The sequence below is a fragment of the Podarcis gaigeae genome (genome assembly GCF_964106915.1).
Source record: "Podarcis gaigeae genome assembly, chromosome: 9".
NCBI lineage: Eukaryota > Metazoa > Chordata > Lepidosauria > Squamata > Lacertidae > Podarcis > Podarcis gaigeae.
In genome coordinates this window covers 42392321-42408291 of record NC_139685.1, presented here as the reverse complement: position 1 = coordinate 42408291, position 15971 = coordinate 42392321, and the positions used below count along the sequence as shown (strand labels likewise).

Below are 15971 nucleotides of genomic sequence, written 5' to 3'. Positions count from 1 at the left end.
CTGCTCTGCAGCTGAGGACCAGTAGGGACAGGGGTGGCGCTATGGTCTAAACCACTGAGCCTAGGGCTTGCCGATCAGAAGGTTGGCAGTTCGAATCCCCACAACGGGGTGAGCTCCCATTGTTCGGTCCCAGCTCCTGCCAACCTAGCAGTTCAAAAGCACATCAGAGTGCAAGTAGACAAATAGGTACCACTCCGGCGGGAAGGTAAACAGCGTTTCCATGCGCTGCTCTGGTTTCGCCAGAAGCAGCTTACTCATGCTGGCCACATGACCCGGAAAAAATGTCTGTGGACAAACGTCAGCTCCCTTGGCCAGTAAAGCGAGATGAGCGCTGCAACCCCAGAGTCATTCGCGACTGGACTTAACTGTCAGGGGTCCTTTACCTTTACGTTTTTATGTCACCAGTGCAAGCATTTTCAGCCATGAAGTTACCGGGACATGTCTCAATGGCTTCACCACCGCATACATTTTCCAATCTTAGTGCTAAGACAAAAGTACTACATGTGGGTAAAAAAACCAGTTTTTCCCCCTTCTTTCTTTCAAAATTAAATGGCCAGTTGAACTGTAAACAGTGTTGGTATATCCATTACCATCAGTTTGATCCATCGCCCTGTCACTGACAAGACTCCTGTGAGCTTTATAATGCAAAATAAAGGCTGCTTAGTATGGATAAAATAGGGCCAATTATAATTTAACCTTTAAGATAATTGCTGGCAGAAGTAGTCTGTCTAATATGTTTGTATCCCGATTAATGTGTATTCACCTGTACTGTCTCGGCAATCTTAATATGTATGTCGTCGTGTGTCAGCTGCTGTGAAGTAACTTTTTAGAGACCCAATTGCGGGGGTGTGGAATCAGTCCATTTAAAACGTGTGCTTACCCTATGCAGTGAAAATTACAAAGGGTAAATGTTATGCCAATTATAGTTTTTTTAATCTTAATACCATTTGAGAGTAGTATTTTTCTAGGTATTCCTTTTGATATTCAAAACTTTCCATTGAGTTATGTTGTGTCCTCTTCTCCCCGCCCCTCCAAAAGTAGCATCAGTGTAAATATCTATTTTGTGATTTTGAAGCTGTGTGCATCAAACATTTGTAAAGACTTTGGTGCACCTTGACAAGTGGGAGTGATAATGGCTTCACTATCCTCCTACAAGCCATTTGTAGTAAGTATCCAGTTACTGCAGTGTTTGCTGTGCTACCTATAGATTTGCGTTGGTATTGTTTGCAACTTAGTAACTTAATGTGTGGAATTAGAAAAAGTGGAGGCCACCCCCAAATATCTTTGGGAGAACCAGTGAGTTCCTGGGTGGACAAAGGGTTCCTGTTTGATTCAGTATTAAAAACAAGTCCATTTGAACATTCCTTTGGCATTCCCGGTATTACTGGGAATGAAGGGATATTTATTTATTTAGGTGCCTCCTGCATGAGGAAATGCTCCCCCAGTCACTTCAAGCAATGTAGGGACAGGTTGGGCAAAAGATTCCTTACCTTGCAGGGGGCTGGACTAGATGACCGTCATGGACCCTTCCAACTCTACAATTATGTGAAAAGATAAAGAAAATTCATCCTGTGTGTGTGCTTAAATTTACTTTTCCCACATGTAGTATATTCAGGGCTCATGTGTTTCAGTATTCTGCACAAACGCAAAATTGAACAGCCTCAGAATATCATACTTAAAATAATACGAATCTCTCCCTTTTGCCTGCAAAAATAGACTTGAAAGTGGAGGTAAAATCTCCCTCCTACCTCGCTAACTTTTTAAAGATATCTGCAATCATTTCTTCTCCCAAATACTGAAATTTCTTTAAATTGCCTGTTACAAGGTTTCATCGTTGGACTGGCTATTCTTGTGATCTGTAAGAAAACAAAAGACGGTGCCAATCTTACGTTAAAAAGTTGGTGAAGCTTGGTTGGGGGGCATTTTTGAGAACCACATTCCTATTTGTGTATCTCTAATAAGCCTTTAAAGGCAGTCTTACCTCTTTGCTCTGCTTGGAGTTTCATCTTCATATAGAATAGTATTAAATGGTTCCTGTGTCTTTCCTTGCTGATGGTGGAGAAACATCAGAATGGGGTGGGGAACGCTGAGCAAATGATGGGTAGGAAAACATTAAAACAGCCCTTTCGCTCCCACTGATCACCAGAACCTCTGCTCAAGATTCCACCCTCCTTAAAGTACTGTCGCTGAATGGGGGGGGGGGGAATCTATCATGAAAAAGACTCATGCAAGAGTTTGGCCCTCATACAAATCTGTAATTAAATGAGCAGTAGTTCTGGGAAAAATAGAGACTCAAAAGACTCCCTCTATCTGTTTGTGATTGTGAGTAAAAGAGTTTCATGAACTTAAGCTGTATCGTTGACTTCCAGCTGTACAATTCTGTGACTTCAGTCATAAATAGTGGATTAATAGGAGTGTGTCTGTTTTCTCCCCTCTTTCAACAGTGCAGTTTTCACGGGAACCCGGCTGGCTAGAAGGAACACTAAATGGGAAGAGAGGACTCATTCCCCAAAACTATGTCCAGTTTTTTTAGTTTTCTTCGTTGAATGCCTGGAAGGTGTACATGGTATCCATGGATTTTATGATTCAGTTGCTTCTCTTTGGCTTCACCTATTTTTAATCAGTTCAGGACCTGACAATGAGATGGAAGACCTTCATCTGTATAAAGACTTAATATTTTGCCAAATAGGAATTGAGCAGTAATTTTATATGGGGAGGGGAAAGGGTGGGTAATTTTAAAAATAGTACTTTAGGTTTGTAAAGAGTCATAATTATACATATGTATGTTTGTAAGATGAATGTTAAATCAAAAAAAGACTTGATTGTGCAGTATTTACTTTTACTCTTAACGATCTGAGACATTTGAATCTTTTCTGGTTCCAACCCAGTCCCCGGCCAGCCTGACCTACCCACCTTATTGAAAAAGTTGGGGAAATGTTGGTAGTTCAGTGTAAGCTGGTATCTTTGTGAGGGTTACAGCAGGCTACTACAGTGTTAATTGTCAATTTAGTTTTCCCTTATTTTGAAAGGGAGAAATTTAGCTGGCGGAAGCATCATTAATTTACACTCACAGGAAGGAAGAATAAAATACAGCTTTCAAATGTCCACAGTGGTGCAGATAAATTTATAACAAATTATATGGCTTCACTTATTATATATTTTAAAGGCACATATATGATCCTCTGAGTTCTGTAGGTTTCCTCCTACTGTCAACTTATTGGAATCAGGACATCTTGTTCTGTGGAATGCTGTGGAAAGTATGCTTACTGTTTTGATAATCTGTTGATGGAAGTTCACTTTTACATAGGCTCAAACTAGTAGTAGCATGCTGTTACTTTTTTCTTTCCCTTGAGACAAGTCCCAAAACTGACATGGAGGAATTGGAAGGAGTACTGCTTAACTCTTCTCCTACAACTATTTTCCTACCCCACCCCACCCCCCCAGAAGCCCTCCAACCTTCATCTTGAAGCAGCTGGGTGGAGGGGATTTTTTTTACCAGGAAAAAAACCTGAAAGGGAAAGATTTAAGGAACCTGCTCTCCACAAGGCTGCTTTTGGATTTATTTATTTTTTTAAGTTTGATACACTTGACTACGTATCACATCTACTTTGAGTCTTAGTTGTCCATGTAACTTTGCGTACAATCAGGGATAATTTATGCACTGCTTATTTTCAACAGAATAATGGAAAGGCTCTTCAACTGCCAGTTTCACATCACAGTTAATGTGAAAAGAAAGAAGCTTCACTTTACTGCAATATACTGTTCATTCATGATTGTAAGTTTTCACATGTATTATTAATTTGCTATGACCAGAGTTGTTTAAATACAACACTTTTTTTTATAAAAGGGATTTGTTTTCTTCTGCCTCCGGGTTTGATAGAGAGACGATGGAACTACTTAAACAGAAGTATTCAGATGATGCTTCCTATATCCAAACACATCCCTTTGCTGGCCATGTAATTGATGACTCTCAGCCCAAAGTGCAAATTTGTGAAAAGTGTCAGGTCTGAAATGACTTTAAATTATATGACTAACAATTATATTGTTAGTAAATATTTCTGGGCTACAGTCCACTTCACTGATAATTGTCTAATAAATTTGTTAGCCTCTAGAGTGCCACAAGACTCTTTAAGTCTTTTGCAGCAAAAACAATAAATAGGTGATCCCTCTATTGACTGTTTTAATAGGGTGTCAGTTGAGGAACAGAAAGTGTCAGAAGGCCCAATCCCTGATTCCCCCCCTTAAAAATACTTGCATTAAATGTTTTAAAGGCCTTGGTCCCAGTCAACAGATTCCTGATTATGCCAGGAAGCTGCCTGATGGCAGACCAGCCTAAGAAAGGGCCCCTGTCATCAGTTTTGAGAAAGGTTTTCATGTGTTTGGGACAATTCACTTACCAACTTAAGCAGAGCAGCTATGGGTCCTAATTCAGCAACTGTTGCTATGTGTACATCCCAGAATGTTTTTTTTTAGCATTGTGGTGGTATGCTTTTGCACACACATGACCTGATAGAGCAAAAAAAGCTACAAGTAGAAGAAACTTACAGCTGCTGAGGAAATCCTACCCACCCCAAATGACAATCATTTTTATTCTGAAAAACAGCAGAGACAGAGCCCCATTAGATCTGTTTGGCCTTCCATATACCTTGCTTACCAGATACGTATTTGTGGGAATTTCACTCCTAAACCAAAATTGGTTCGCTTAGGCTGTATATCAGGCATCCCCAAACTCGGACCTCCAGATATTTTGGGACTACAACTCCCATCATCCCTAGCTAACAGGACCAGTGGTCAGGCATGATGGGAATTGAAGTCCCCAAACAGCTGGAGGGCTGAGTTTGGGGGTGCCTGCTGTATATCTTACTGGCAGGGATTTTAATGAAATGACTTAATCAACTGTTAATCTGCTTTAAAAGTACACCTACTCCTAAATAAATAGACAGTAAATATTTTACCTGTGCAAACTCCCTAACTAATGGCAACAAAATAATAATCTTTTAAAAGAGCTTTGTCTACTTAAAGTTTGATTAAAAAAACACTTCACAGTTACTATACTTTCAGATTATTTTCTTTAATGAGCTTTAACTGACAATCATTGTCTGTTCTTTTGCCCAGAACTATAAGGCCCTCAGAGTGTTCACAAATCATTTCCAGATGGTGCAGTTGTGATCCAATGTACTTCTGCCTCCCTGGTCCAACTGGAACTCTCCCAGGCTGTGGGGCATTAATATACTTCTTTGTGTCTGAGGCTATAATCTTTGCCAGATAGCTTTAAGGTGATTCTACTTGGGAGATCATCAAGCAGTTAGGAAATGTGACCGAAAACAGTGCAGATGCTTGCGGAGTAATGTAATGGAAATCAGATTCTCTTCTTTTCCAACTGTTACAAGGGCACGGTGAGGGGAAGAGAGTGAGGCACATGCTATGGATGTAAGTCATTTCACTCTTTCTCACTACTGCTGTAAAGAATGTGCATAGCATAAACAGACTTGTACCTTATGGCCTAGCCCTGAGCGTTCAGTGCAACCATGAAAGGTGCCGTTTGCAGAATTTCTGCATGTTGAGAGTGACCTCCGCATGGAGAAGAAGCCTGAACATCTTCCAGAGTCGCAGTGGGATTGGATGTGGGGAGCTGTCAGCAAGCATCCTGCTGCTCCATACAATCGTATGTATGTGGGGCAGAAGTTGGGTGCTGATTTGAAGGGGAACGTGGAAAGTTGAGATAATAGACAACATTTTGGTGCCAACTTGCTGCTTGGTTGTGCATAAACAACTAGGCTGAAATTATAGAGGGAGAGAGAGAGAGAGAGAGAGGCATAGGTGATTCTTAAGTGTTTTAGGGAGGATATGTGTATGTGTAGACGAAACAATCAGACTGGAACAGTTTTGGTTCTGACCTTTACTTTTGCCACCCAAAGACTGGTGGTGAACTTGGGTGGGGGGGTGTGCATTTTGCCAGCATGAATTAAAAAACCAGCTGAGCCCTGTACTCTTGATTTGCGAAGTGAGGCTCTGGTATTACATGGAGAGTTTGCATGGTTATATTGCCACTTTCTGACAAGATGGTGGTCACATAGAAACTCTCCATGCCAGGTCAAAGAACATCACCCATTCAACCAATTAATGGCTGCTGTGCTGGGACTACACTGAAGTCTCTCTCCCGCTTTGTCCCCATGATAAAGATTGTGGGTAGCTTGACCTTCAGTATTATCTGCAAAGGCAGAATTGCTTCCTTAGTATTCCAGTGAATATTATTTTAGAAATATGGTCCAATTTTCTCTTAAACCAATGGGTGTGTAAATTATGATAATTACTTATATCAAGAAGGTCAAAAAAGTAGCAGCCAGCTTTGGAGAAGTCTACTGCCAGCAGTATATGTATAAAATGGTTCAGGTGTTCAGAGAAACGCTCATGGTGCTTTTTCTTTCAGCTTTGGGCTTTCGTTTGCACCGGGCATGGTTTAAGCATCTTTGCAAGTTGCCCCACACAAAGGTTCTGTGAAAGGCATCCCTTTCAGTGTTCCCCTGCGTTTGTGTCATAAAACGTTCCTATCTCCAGCCCACACTGGCAATCGTGTCCTTTTCCAATGGGAAATCCAGCAATGGGCTCCCTTCAAAAGCCATCTGCCATGTGGTGCTAAATTAAGGATACAACCCTAATGCTCCAATACTGGCCTCTTGGAGCCAAATTGCCCTTAGCTGCCTCATCCTAATAAGTTTACTTGGATGTTAAGGGCAATTTGTGCCAGTCTACAATATCGGGGAGATTACCTTAATGGTGAAGCCCAGTTGAAGCAACCTGCACCATCAAAGCCCTTGTTACTACGAAGGCAGGTGTTGCAAATAAGACTTACAAAAACTGCATAATGTATCTAATTTCACTCAAGGGCATTTCCCCAAAGAAACGGATGCATCTTCAGGTGAGTGTGGTTGATATCAAAGCGCAAGGAATACCGGGAATCACACCATTTTAATTTGTATATATTTATACAACTTATAAAAAATTAGGTACTTAAAGACATTAACATAAAGGCCAAACAGTAATCTTCTATTTATTCAAAAAGTTTAAACATACAGAAGCAAGCCCCTAATTGTTAATGCATTATTATGCATAGATGTCGTTTTACACCATAGTTGCTGCCTGCTCTATATTTTTCATCTAGCATTATATAATCAGGACACAATCTGCCAAGAACTTCTTCTGCACAAGTGCAAAGTTCCCAGAGGAATGTGCTCTTCAACTCCATGAACTCTGAAACATAACTGAGAATCCTGGCATTATAACTGCTGCCTATCAGGTTATTCACCTGCCAGATGAAATTGCACCCTCCTGCTCGCGCTCTCTCTCTCTCTCTCTCTCTCTCTCTCTCTCTCTCTCTCTTTCTCCCCCCTCCCCCTCTATAAAAAAGTCACATCTTTAATAGACAATCAAAAGTGCATTAAATGTAGAATGGGTTAAATTCATAAAGGTTTGTTTTTTTAAAAGTCAGTGAAAATACCACCCTGTGAATTAGATTTTTGCATTATTGATTATAAAGTATATTTTATTAAGATGTTGATATTGCAAGCTTTTAGTCCTTTTTCTCTTTTGTTCTGTGCAACAAAATGGTTACACACTGCAATGCAATGTTATTCTGGAAATACCCACTGCAGTAAATTAAAACTATTTTACATTTTTTTACTTAAGAATACAATATTCTTGCTGTATATTTTCAGTCATTCATAGCCACAAAATCATTACACTCGATCAACACAATTTATCATTTTGACATTTTGAAGTTAACCTTTATCTTATTTTGCAGGAGACAGATGCCTGTTTCATTCTAAAGTACAATGTACTCCTGATCCCTTCCTTTTTTCATTTTTCATTTTTATTATTTCTAAGCAATAATCAATGGTTTCATAAACAGGTGATTAAAGTAAAGGATTTATTATAATCTGCTTACAATTGTTTGCAAAGACAGACATATATTTTGCATAAAGATATAAACTGTTTTTAAAACTAATGTAGTGTTTTACTTATGACATTTCTGTGAATTATGAATTGTACCAAACCAAGATTATATGCAATAAGGTACAAAAAATAATAGCAATCAGACAACAACGTGAATTGGGAGAGACATCTAACAGTGGATTTTTAAAAAAAAGAATATGGCTTTAATATTTTAATTAGGCAAAGTTACTTAGTGATAAAAAAAGATTCAGTAACTTTGTTAATAAAAAAATGCAGCACCATACTGCGTTTACCACAAACCTGAATAATTTGAAATTCCAATTTCAGTATGGTTTTTAAAAAAACGGTAAATGAAAGGGAGATTTGTGACCACTTCTTCAATATAAACAACCAGTCTGCATGCGGTGTATTTTTATCACTTTAGAAGAGCAGCTTTCATATTGCTGTGCAGATCAAAGGAGCTGATTTATGAATTAGATTTCTAAAACTGCAAATAATATATGCATGTGTAAATCGACTCTTTCTGAGCGTACCTTAACAGATTTCCCATTCAATGAGACATGTGACTTTAAAATAGTAGTAGTAATGTTTGCATCCTGTTTATGAGATGCAAACATTCAAATTTCTCAATCTAATGCACACTTGATTATTGAGAGTTTGCGGGCAGGATACAAAGAGACTTTGTAAGGAAACTTTGGGCTTCTTTTTCTTCTCTCTGTGCCACATAGAAAACCACTTTGAAACTGAGGGCAATTTCAAAAGCAGCTTATGATACATCATTGGAATCTGGTGTTCAGCTGGGGGAGGGAAAATCCCACTGGGCAATGCCTACGTGGAGGTCTTTGGATCCCAGACTTTGTTAAGGTTTCTTTTATTTTCACAAACTTTACCTAGACACAAGTTTACCAGAAGTATAACTCTGACAATTATTCTCTTTACATTTGTATTTAATATCAATGGTCATAGGAAATGTTGCTATAATGCAGCCTCCAATGTTTAAATTATTTATAAAATGTATAATGTTGATCACCCCAAGAAAGATACATTTTTCATCATCTCAGTTCATAAAGTAAGTCTTGAGAGAAATCCAGATTAAAGGCTCATGCCTAAAGTTGTTAGCTATGTTTTAGCACTGATTTGTAAAAGTGTTATGGTATTAATATTAAGTTACTAACTAGTTGAGCAGTAATTCTAAACATAGTTACAAGGAAATAATTTGTACTAAAAGTCAGTAGCACATAATTCCAAATAAGTAGGTTTATGATCTAGGATAACACACACACCCCAGTCCAAATTTGTCAAAAGCGTATCTTCTTTCACATAATTATATCATTCCAGAATTTTACCTAGTATGTGTGTTGAAATTTATTTTCTCACATTTTTAGCCCCATTTTTTTGTAGTTTATGTACATTCCAGATTGAAAAGGAGAAGCAAAAAAACCAACCCCACTATTATTATTTAGCTCTCCATTTTAGCCACAACTTTGTTACAATATTAGACACCCAAACTGCCCCACTGAAATCAAGGAGTGCAATCCTATGCATGTCTGCTCAAAGGTGAGTCCCAGATAAGTGTGTATAGGATTTCAGCCTAGCTGTGTGTTGAGTTGCAGCCTTGGAAATAAAACAGATTGGCAGGCAGAATCTCACCTTGTCCCAGGACTGACGAGCCTTTGAGGAGACTCTAGGCACAACCCAATAGGATACTGTCCTCAGGAAGCTGTACTGAAATGTATGAAGTACTGTGTGCTTCCACATCTTCATTCACTTCAGCGAGACAATTTCTTAGTGGATTGTGCCCTTTGGAGTCTATCTTGGTAGATGTGAAATGTGCAGATAGCTGCAAACACAGCTAGCTAGAGGCATGGAGCAGAACTCTTGTGTGCTAGAGTCATGTAAAAGCAGACAGATACTATGGATGAAAATGGACAGAAAAGAAGTGCAACTGAAAATGGCTATGGATGGTTATTTACAGCAGACACTGTCAGATGGTAAATTAGATATGATGCTAAAAAGGCACAGCTTTCCCTTTCTGAAATACACTGTAAACGGTTCATTATGCATGCAGAACAATTCACTTTACAAAAAAAATTACCTTGTGTTTAGACAAAAAGAGTAATTAAATAGTCTCCAGCAAAATAGAATTCTTCCAAAAATACTTTCCCATTCATCCTATTAACCATTAAAGATTTTTTAGGTCTCATTTACAAAAGTTCCTTATACCATTTTTTCCAGGTCCTTCAATTTATACATACAGCAATGTACAATACAGCAAAAGACTGCAAAAAATTATTGGTAAAGCCAGCACAATAGATACTAGAAATCGAAACCGGGGCATTTGTTTTAACATCTTATCCTTTCAAGTTAAATAATAAATGAACACTTAACACAGTGTAGATCATCTGTGATGGATAATATGGGATAACAAATGCCGCAGGTTAATATACCAAGATTATTCCACACCAAATGCTCCATTATTTATTTTACACATCCAGGGATTTTTGTGTGTGTGTGTGTGTGTGTGTGTGTGTGTGTGTGTGTGTGTAGTACAATTATTAATGCCCCATATTGACTTTGTTTTATGTGCAAACCAACAGTAAGCTTTTCAAAAGTTCATATTAGTCCTTGAACCCTTTTTAAAACAAGCAAACAATACCGGAAACTACATGGCATATTTAAAATGTTCATCTCTTAAAATATCAAAATCAAAGTTATTTGACTAGATATGGCTTTTCATCCAGAGGAACAGGAACATATTTTTTTTCTCTCCTAAATGTTGGGTTATTGGGGGGGGAGATGCATCTTGACGACTTTGCTCGTCTAGTTCACATAAGCTGCTTTCCATCCTCCAAACCCTGGCTATGGTTTTCAGACTATTTAGAGACCATTGAACAATTTTGTATAGCATGTTTTAAATGTTGGCTTCTCGGGTCCTTCATGGGTGTGGAATAGCACAGGGAAACTTAAGGCAAAGTTTTTTTTCTCCATTAAGACATTTTTCTGTCACTTTCTGTGGAAGTAGAGGGGCTTGGCATTCCCAGATTCCACTTTGGGCAACTGGTCACTGATGATTTCTACCAGCATGGCTGGAAACTCCACTTTCAGAGCTTGAGACTCCCGGAAGGTGTAGAAACAGAATTCCAACAAATCGCTAACAAGCTGAAATGCAACAGGGGAAAAGGGTCAGGAATGGCACGCATTGAAATTGATGTAGAAAGTCTTCATGACGCAAAAACAAACAGCGTTAAGAAACAATTTTCCTTAGTAGAATAGGTATCGGACAAAGACCAGTAAGTAAGCTCCCCACCCACCACTCATATGTGGATGTGCTAGTAAAGAGTAGTTAGAAGCCAGAGAAATTTCATACCAATTAATTCCCACAGAAATCAATGGGATCTAAGCAGCGTTTGCTCTGGTTTATGGCAAATGAATATTTGTTCCAATCATGTAAATAGTCAACACACACTCCATGTGCCTCTCTGTTGTGTGTGTAAAAGAAATAGAACCTTTGGTTACAGAAGAGCTCCTTTTTTCAAACTGCTTCTTTTCTGACTATGACTTCATTAGAGAGCTCCCATCACCAGTAACCACAGTTTATTCTATACTTCTGATTAGGGCTGTTCACAACATAAAAAATAAGAACAAACCAAACCAGACATGCCTCTGAATATAAAGCCAGATTCTCAATAACACCTTTTCTTCCTGAAAGATGTTTTATGCACACTGGCAAAAGAGCACACATAGGAACTATGTTGCTAAGACCACATGGGGCTGTCTACTAAGAAGAGGAGATTTCTAAAAGGAGTCCTATGATCAGACTTTTGGAGCCCACTTTGTCCTCTCTGATAGGAGAAGGGATTTGTTGCTTTGTGCATGTCCCACCTTCATTTTTAGAAGTTGCTCATTTATTCTGAGCCTGCTTTTTGGGTCTGGAAGTTTGGCTGATGGACAGTTTTGAATAGATGCAGGTTTCTTTACCATAAAATCCTATTTATTTTTATTTTACTTCCTGTTTATTCTCTTGTGCAACTCAAATCTTGCAATTCCAATTTTAAACATCCTCCCTTTATTTTTTACATGAACCTATTTACCATTTGGACGATGCTGAAGCCTTTACACTAGATCCTGAGTTCATCATTCTCAACTTTGCCCCAGGTCCAAAAAAAAATAGTTTCTTTTATCCCTTCTTGGAATGGTAGCTAAATCCCACCCACCCCTTAATCTTTAGGTTGAACTGTTGTAAGGCTAGGGATTTAGTAAGCTTTTAACTAGTTTGAACAGGTGGAAGGTTATGAGCAAGCAATTAAGGGCTTAGTATTATATATGCTTTACTGGTAGCTGATGGGGTAATTATTTTTATTTGCCCATCTAATATTTTCCATTTATAAATTGATTTGTACATTCTTTTTATTCTTATCTGACTTTGATCCCTTTCTGATTACCACCGCTAGCTCAAGCAAACTAAATGGAGTGAAAATTTTCAATAATAATTTGTGTCTTATCAATTCAGCTTTGTTTATGTTTTCTAGATTTTAAGACCAGTCAGAAATTCTAATGATTCCAATGAGAGAGAATGAGAGAGAGAGAGAGAGAGAGAGAGAGAGAGAGAGAGTTTGTTATTTTGGTGGAAGACCAACAAATGGTTCTTCCCTAGTCTTATCGATAAAATTAACAATTGTGCAATGCAATTAACTCAGTGTGGTCACTGTGGTTTTCATTGTTCCAGGGCTGGATTTCAGGCTTAGAATCTCCAAACAAAAGCCATCATTTTAATGCATTTTCTTTTCATTAAGCCATGAAAATTGGCTTATAAAGGTATAGGCATCTCCCCCCTGCCCCTCCGAACTGGTTCAACTGCTGGATGACAAAAATAACACATTGGTCTACATCAGGGATGGGAAACCTTGGGGCTTCCAGATGTTGGACGTCCAACTCTCATTGGCCTCAGCATCACCCAAAATCAAGGATGCTGGACTACGTTAGTTCCCCATCCCTGGTCTAAACTTTCACTCTCCTTCATTGGCAGTACACCATGCTAGTTCCCATGCTGTTCCCTCAGGAGTAACTTTTTAAGAGAGCTGGTGGCTGCAGTGCAGAGAAGAGATGGAAAAGCCCTGATCCGCCGGTGAGGGTTTCTCTCCCTTTCAGAGAAAAAACCAGAAGTATTACCTGATACCAAGTAGGCGTCAATTGAAGTCCGTTCTTTAGTTGCAGGCTTTTCTAAATTCCACTCACCACTGAATGTATCCCTAAGTAGCTGTGCTTCTGTAGCTATTAAGTGTTTTTTGTGTTAGCAAGTGAACAGTTCAATTCAACCAGTAAGACTCTATATCATCACCTAAGCTGTCACCCATTCTCTCCAACCCAAAGTGATATAACATGTATTTCTGCGTCCGTATCAGATGCCTGCTGATATTTTGTGTCTCTGAATTTGGTGGGGAGCTTGAGCATAAAACCCTTTTGAAATGGATGGGAAAGGGACCCCCAATTGTTTCAAGTCTATACAGTGCTCAATTCATAATTTTATTCGTTTACATTTTTAAAAGGAATTGCCATTATGTCACATTGAAACATTTCTTTTGGGGGGAGGAGGAGGAGGACTAACTACAGCTTTGACCCCCCCCCCATGACACAAACTATTTGAATGTAAAATTACTTAAGTATTTACCTGCAATTATTTTTTCATACAGGCTGTGCTCCAGTCACTGCCCCTCCAAGGCATCATACCCTAATGTTCTTAAGCATGTCTTGCAGGTGGGACTTAATGACTAAGGGGCCTTAAATCAGCACAAATCTGCCTTAATCAGCATTGTGACCTCTGCAGGTCTGAATTCAAGCTGTTCTATAATTGCTTTGTTTTGTTTTTAGGGGCTCCGTAAATAAAGTTGCTGATGCTTTCAAATTCTTATTTGCTTACCTTTCCTTTCATGGAATTTTTTTCACACCTTAGCATATTTTTTTGCATGCACATATGTTCACCATGTGGAAGGCCAGCTAAAACCACTGAGCAATGTAAAATATTTCCCTTCACTTGAGCTCCCTATATTACAGAGTATTGTGTTGCCTTAATTTTGTTTCTATTCTACATCCTCACAGCCTGCAACCCTCATACCCAGGAGTCAGTCCCATTGAAATCAATGGGCTCCATGTACCCATAGACAATTCCAGCATTAGAACATAAAAAACTGCTGGATCCGGTCAATGAGATTTGCTACCTCAGACCAATTTGGACAAGAGCACACACGCTCTTTCCTTCTTCAGAAGACAATAGGTGGGAGTCAGCGAAATATTACTCATTTAAGTAGACCCATTTAAATTAACAAACACTAACTAACTTAGGCCCATGAATTTTAGAGGGTCTACTCTGTGTGAAACAATGCCACCCTCTTATTTCTCCCTGACACATTGGTTGGCATTAAACTTAAGTTTTACTCCAAGTAGATAGACGGACTAAAATCAATTCATAATATAAAGCTAGGTCTATGGATTTTAATGGGTCTACTGTCAGCATAGCTTCGTTGAATACCTTTCAACAGGCTTCCATGTGCCCAGAGATTCCGATGTGGGGGAACACCACATGAACAACTTTTTGCAGCAGTGTCCCCCAAAACATTTTCAGACAGTACAACAGCCCACAAATAATGGATATTTCCCCTGGTGTTTGTTAAATTCTGTCCAATTATATATGGAGAGTATAATTAGTTCTGGCTCTGAAAATATATGATGCACCATTTTACTGGCACGGTTCAAAATATTGCACGCACACACCACCCCAACTTTCACAGGCAGCTTGCTACATAATACGGTAAATCTGAAGCATTTGAACTGATGCTGACTTGGATTCACTGACTTCAATGCAACTCTACTGGCTTGAATCCAAGGACTTTAACTAATCTGGTTTGCAGAGCAAGCTGATGTTGAGCAGAAAAACATCTAACCCCCCCCCCCCTCCTCAAAAGCAAAAGCTAGTCTCAAAGGAATGAGCTGTTACTGCAGTACTAATAATACTCTGACTCCCACCGAGATATTTCAGTGTTTTAATTAACAGCACATTACTTGACAAATAATTCCATATGTATGTTCTGTAAACAGACCTCGGGCTTTGGTGCAGATTTGACCTGAAATGCACCATACTGTACTGCGTCTTCACAAATAAGCCAGTCAAGTACAAAGAAGCACATTTATATGTGGCCTCTCACATACTGAGGCCAAAGATTCTGTGCACAGCATGTGTATCAAAAGCGTATTTCCTTGCTACATCATAAGAATGGAGCTGAGGAGTTTGCTTGCTCTTGCTGTACAATTAAACAGCTTTAAAGAGGCGCTTAGCAGTAGGCTGTCCTCTTGCAACTGGAGGTTCCACAAAACAGAAGCTCATAAAGAAACCAAAATCCCTTTGGAGAATAAGTTGGGAATTATGTCAATAATAATACATTTAAATGAGTTGGTGAATTTTAAAGCCTGCATATGACTGACTCATTCTGGTTCAAAGCAATTTGCATTGTCTTTGAAAGACTGGAGATACTATGCACAAATAGCCGTACTTTGAAATGGCTGCATGGACTTCAATAAGATTACGCAGAAATAAGAGGTACTGAGAATTGTGGCTTGAGGGCAGGGGGTGGCGAGGGTGAGGGTGGGGCAGAGGACAGCAGCAATTGAAAACTTGGGTTTCACATACAAAGATTTTCAGCATTTGTAATTACACCCTTACATTTCAATGGAATTCTGATCGAGTGCCTAAAATTGACTTGCACTGACTCACAAGGTTAGCTCTGAGCACAGTTCATGAACTTTGCTTTCTGTTTTAAACCATGTGATGACTCAAAAGCAACTTCCTGTCCTCTTGCTTGCAGAACATTACTCATTAAATTATTTCTCCCAGCACATAAGCAGATCCATTACCCAGTAGGCCCAGAAAGTAGCTTTCTCACTTGGTTGTATTCAATGGTGGCACTGCCTTTGTGGAAGCGCTTCCCTTTCTGCAAGTCAGGTCAGCCAGTTTTCACCAAACTATC

General features: G+C 39.1%; 2 protein-coding genes across 23 annotated transcripts in view; one reads left to right on the top strand and one right to left on the bottom strand.

Moving 5' to 3' along the window:
• ARHGAP10 (Rho GTPase activating protein 10) overlaps positions 1–3846 on the top strand; it is a gene marked incomplete at its 5' end in the record, with an annotated part of 100998 nt that extends 97152 nt beyond the window's left edge. Inside the window, one exon of one of the 2 annotated variants that reach the window (XM_083755633.1) lies at positions 2450–3846. In XM_083755633.1, coding sequence (XP_083611759.1) covers positions 2450–2703 — 254 coding nt within the window. In that variant the 3' untranslated portion in view covers positions 2704–3846. Of the gene's footprint in view, positions 1–2444 lie in introns of both variants that reach the window. The other variant, XM_083755634.1, reaches the window with a different exon arrangement.
• Positions 3847–6950: 3104 nt separating this feature from the next.
• NR3C2 (nuclear receptor subfamily 3 group C member 2) overlaps positions 6951–15971 on the bottom strand; it is a 135758-nt gene continuing 126737 nt past the window's right edge. For all 21 annotated transcript variants that reach the window (XM_083755504.1, XM_083755514.1, XM_083755505.1 and 18 more), the window contains one exon: positions 6951–11112. In XM_083755504.1, the coding sequence (XP_083611630.1) occupies positions 10957–11112 (156 nt within the window). In that variant the 3' untranslated portion in view covers positions 6951–10956. The remainder of the gene's footprint in view (positions 11113–15971) is intronic.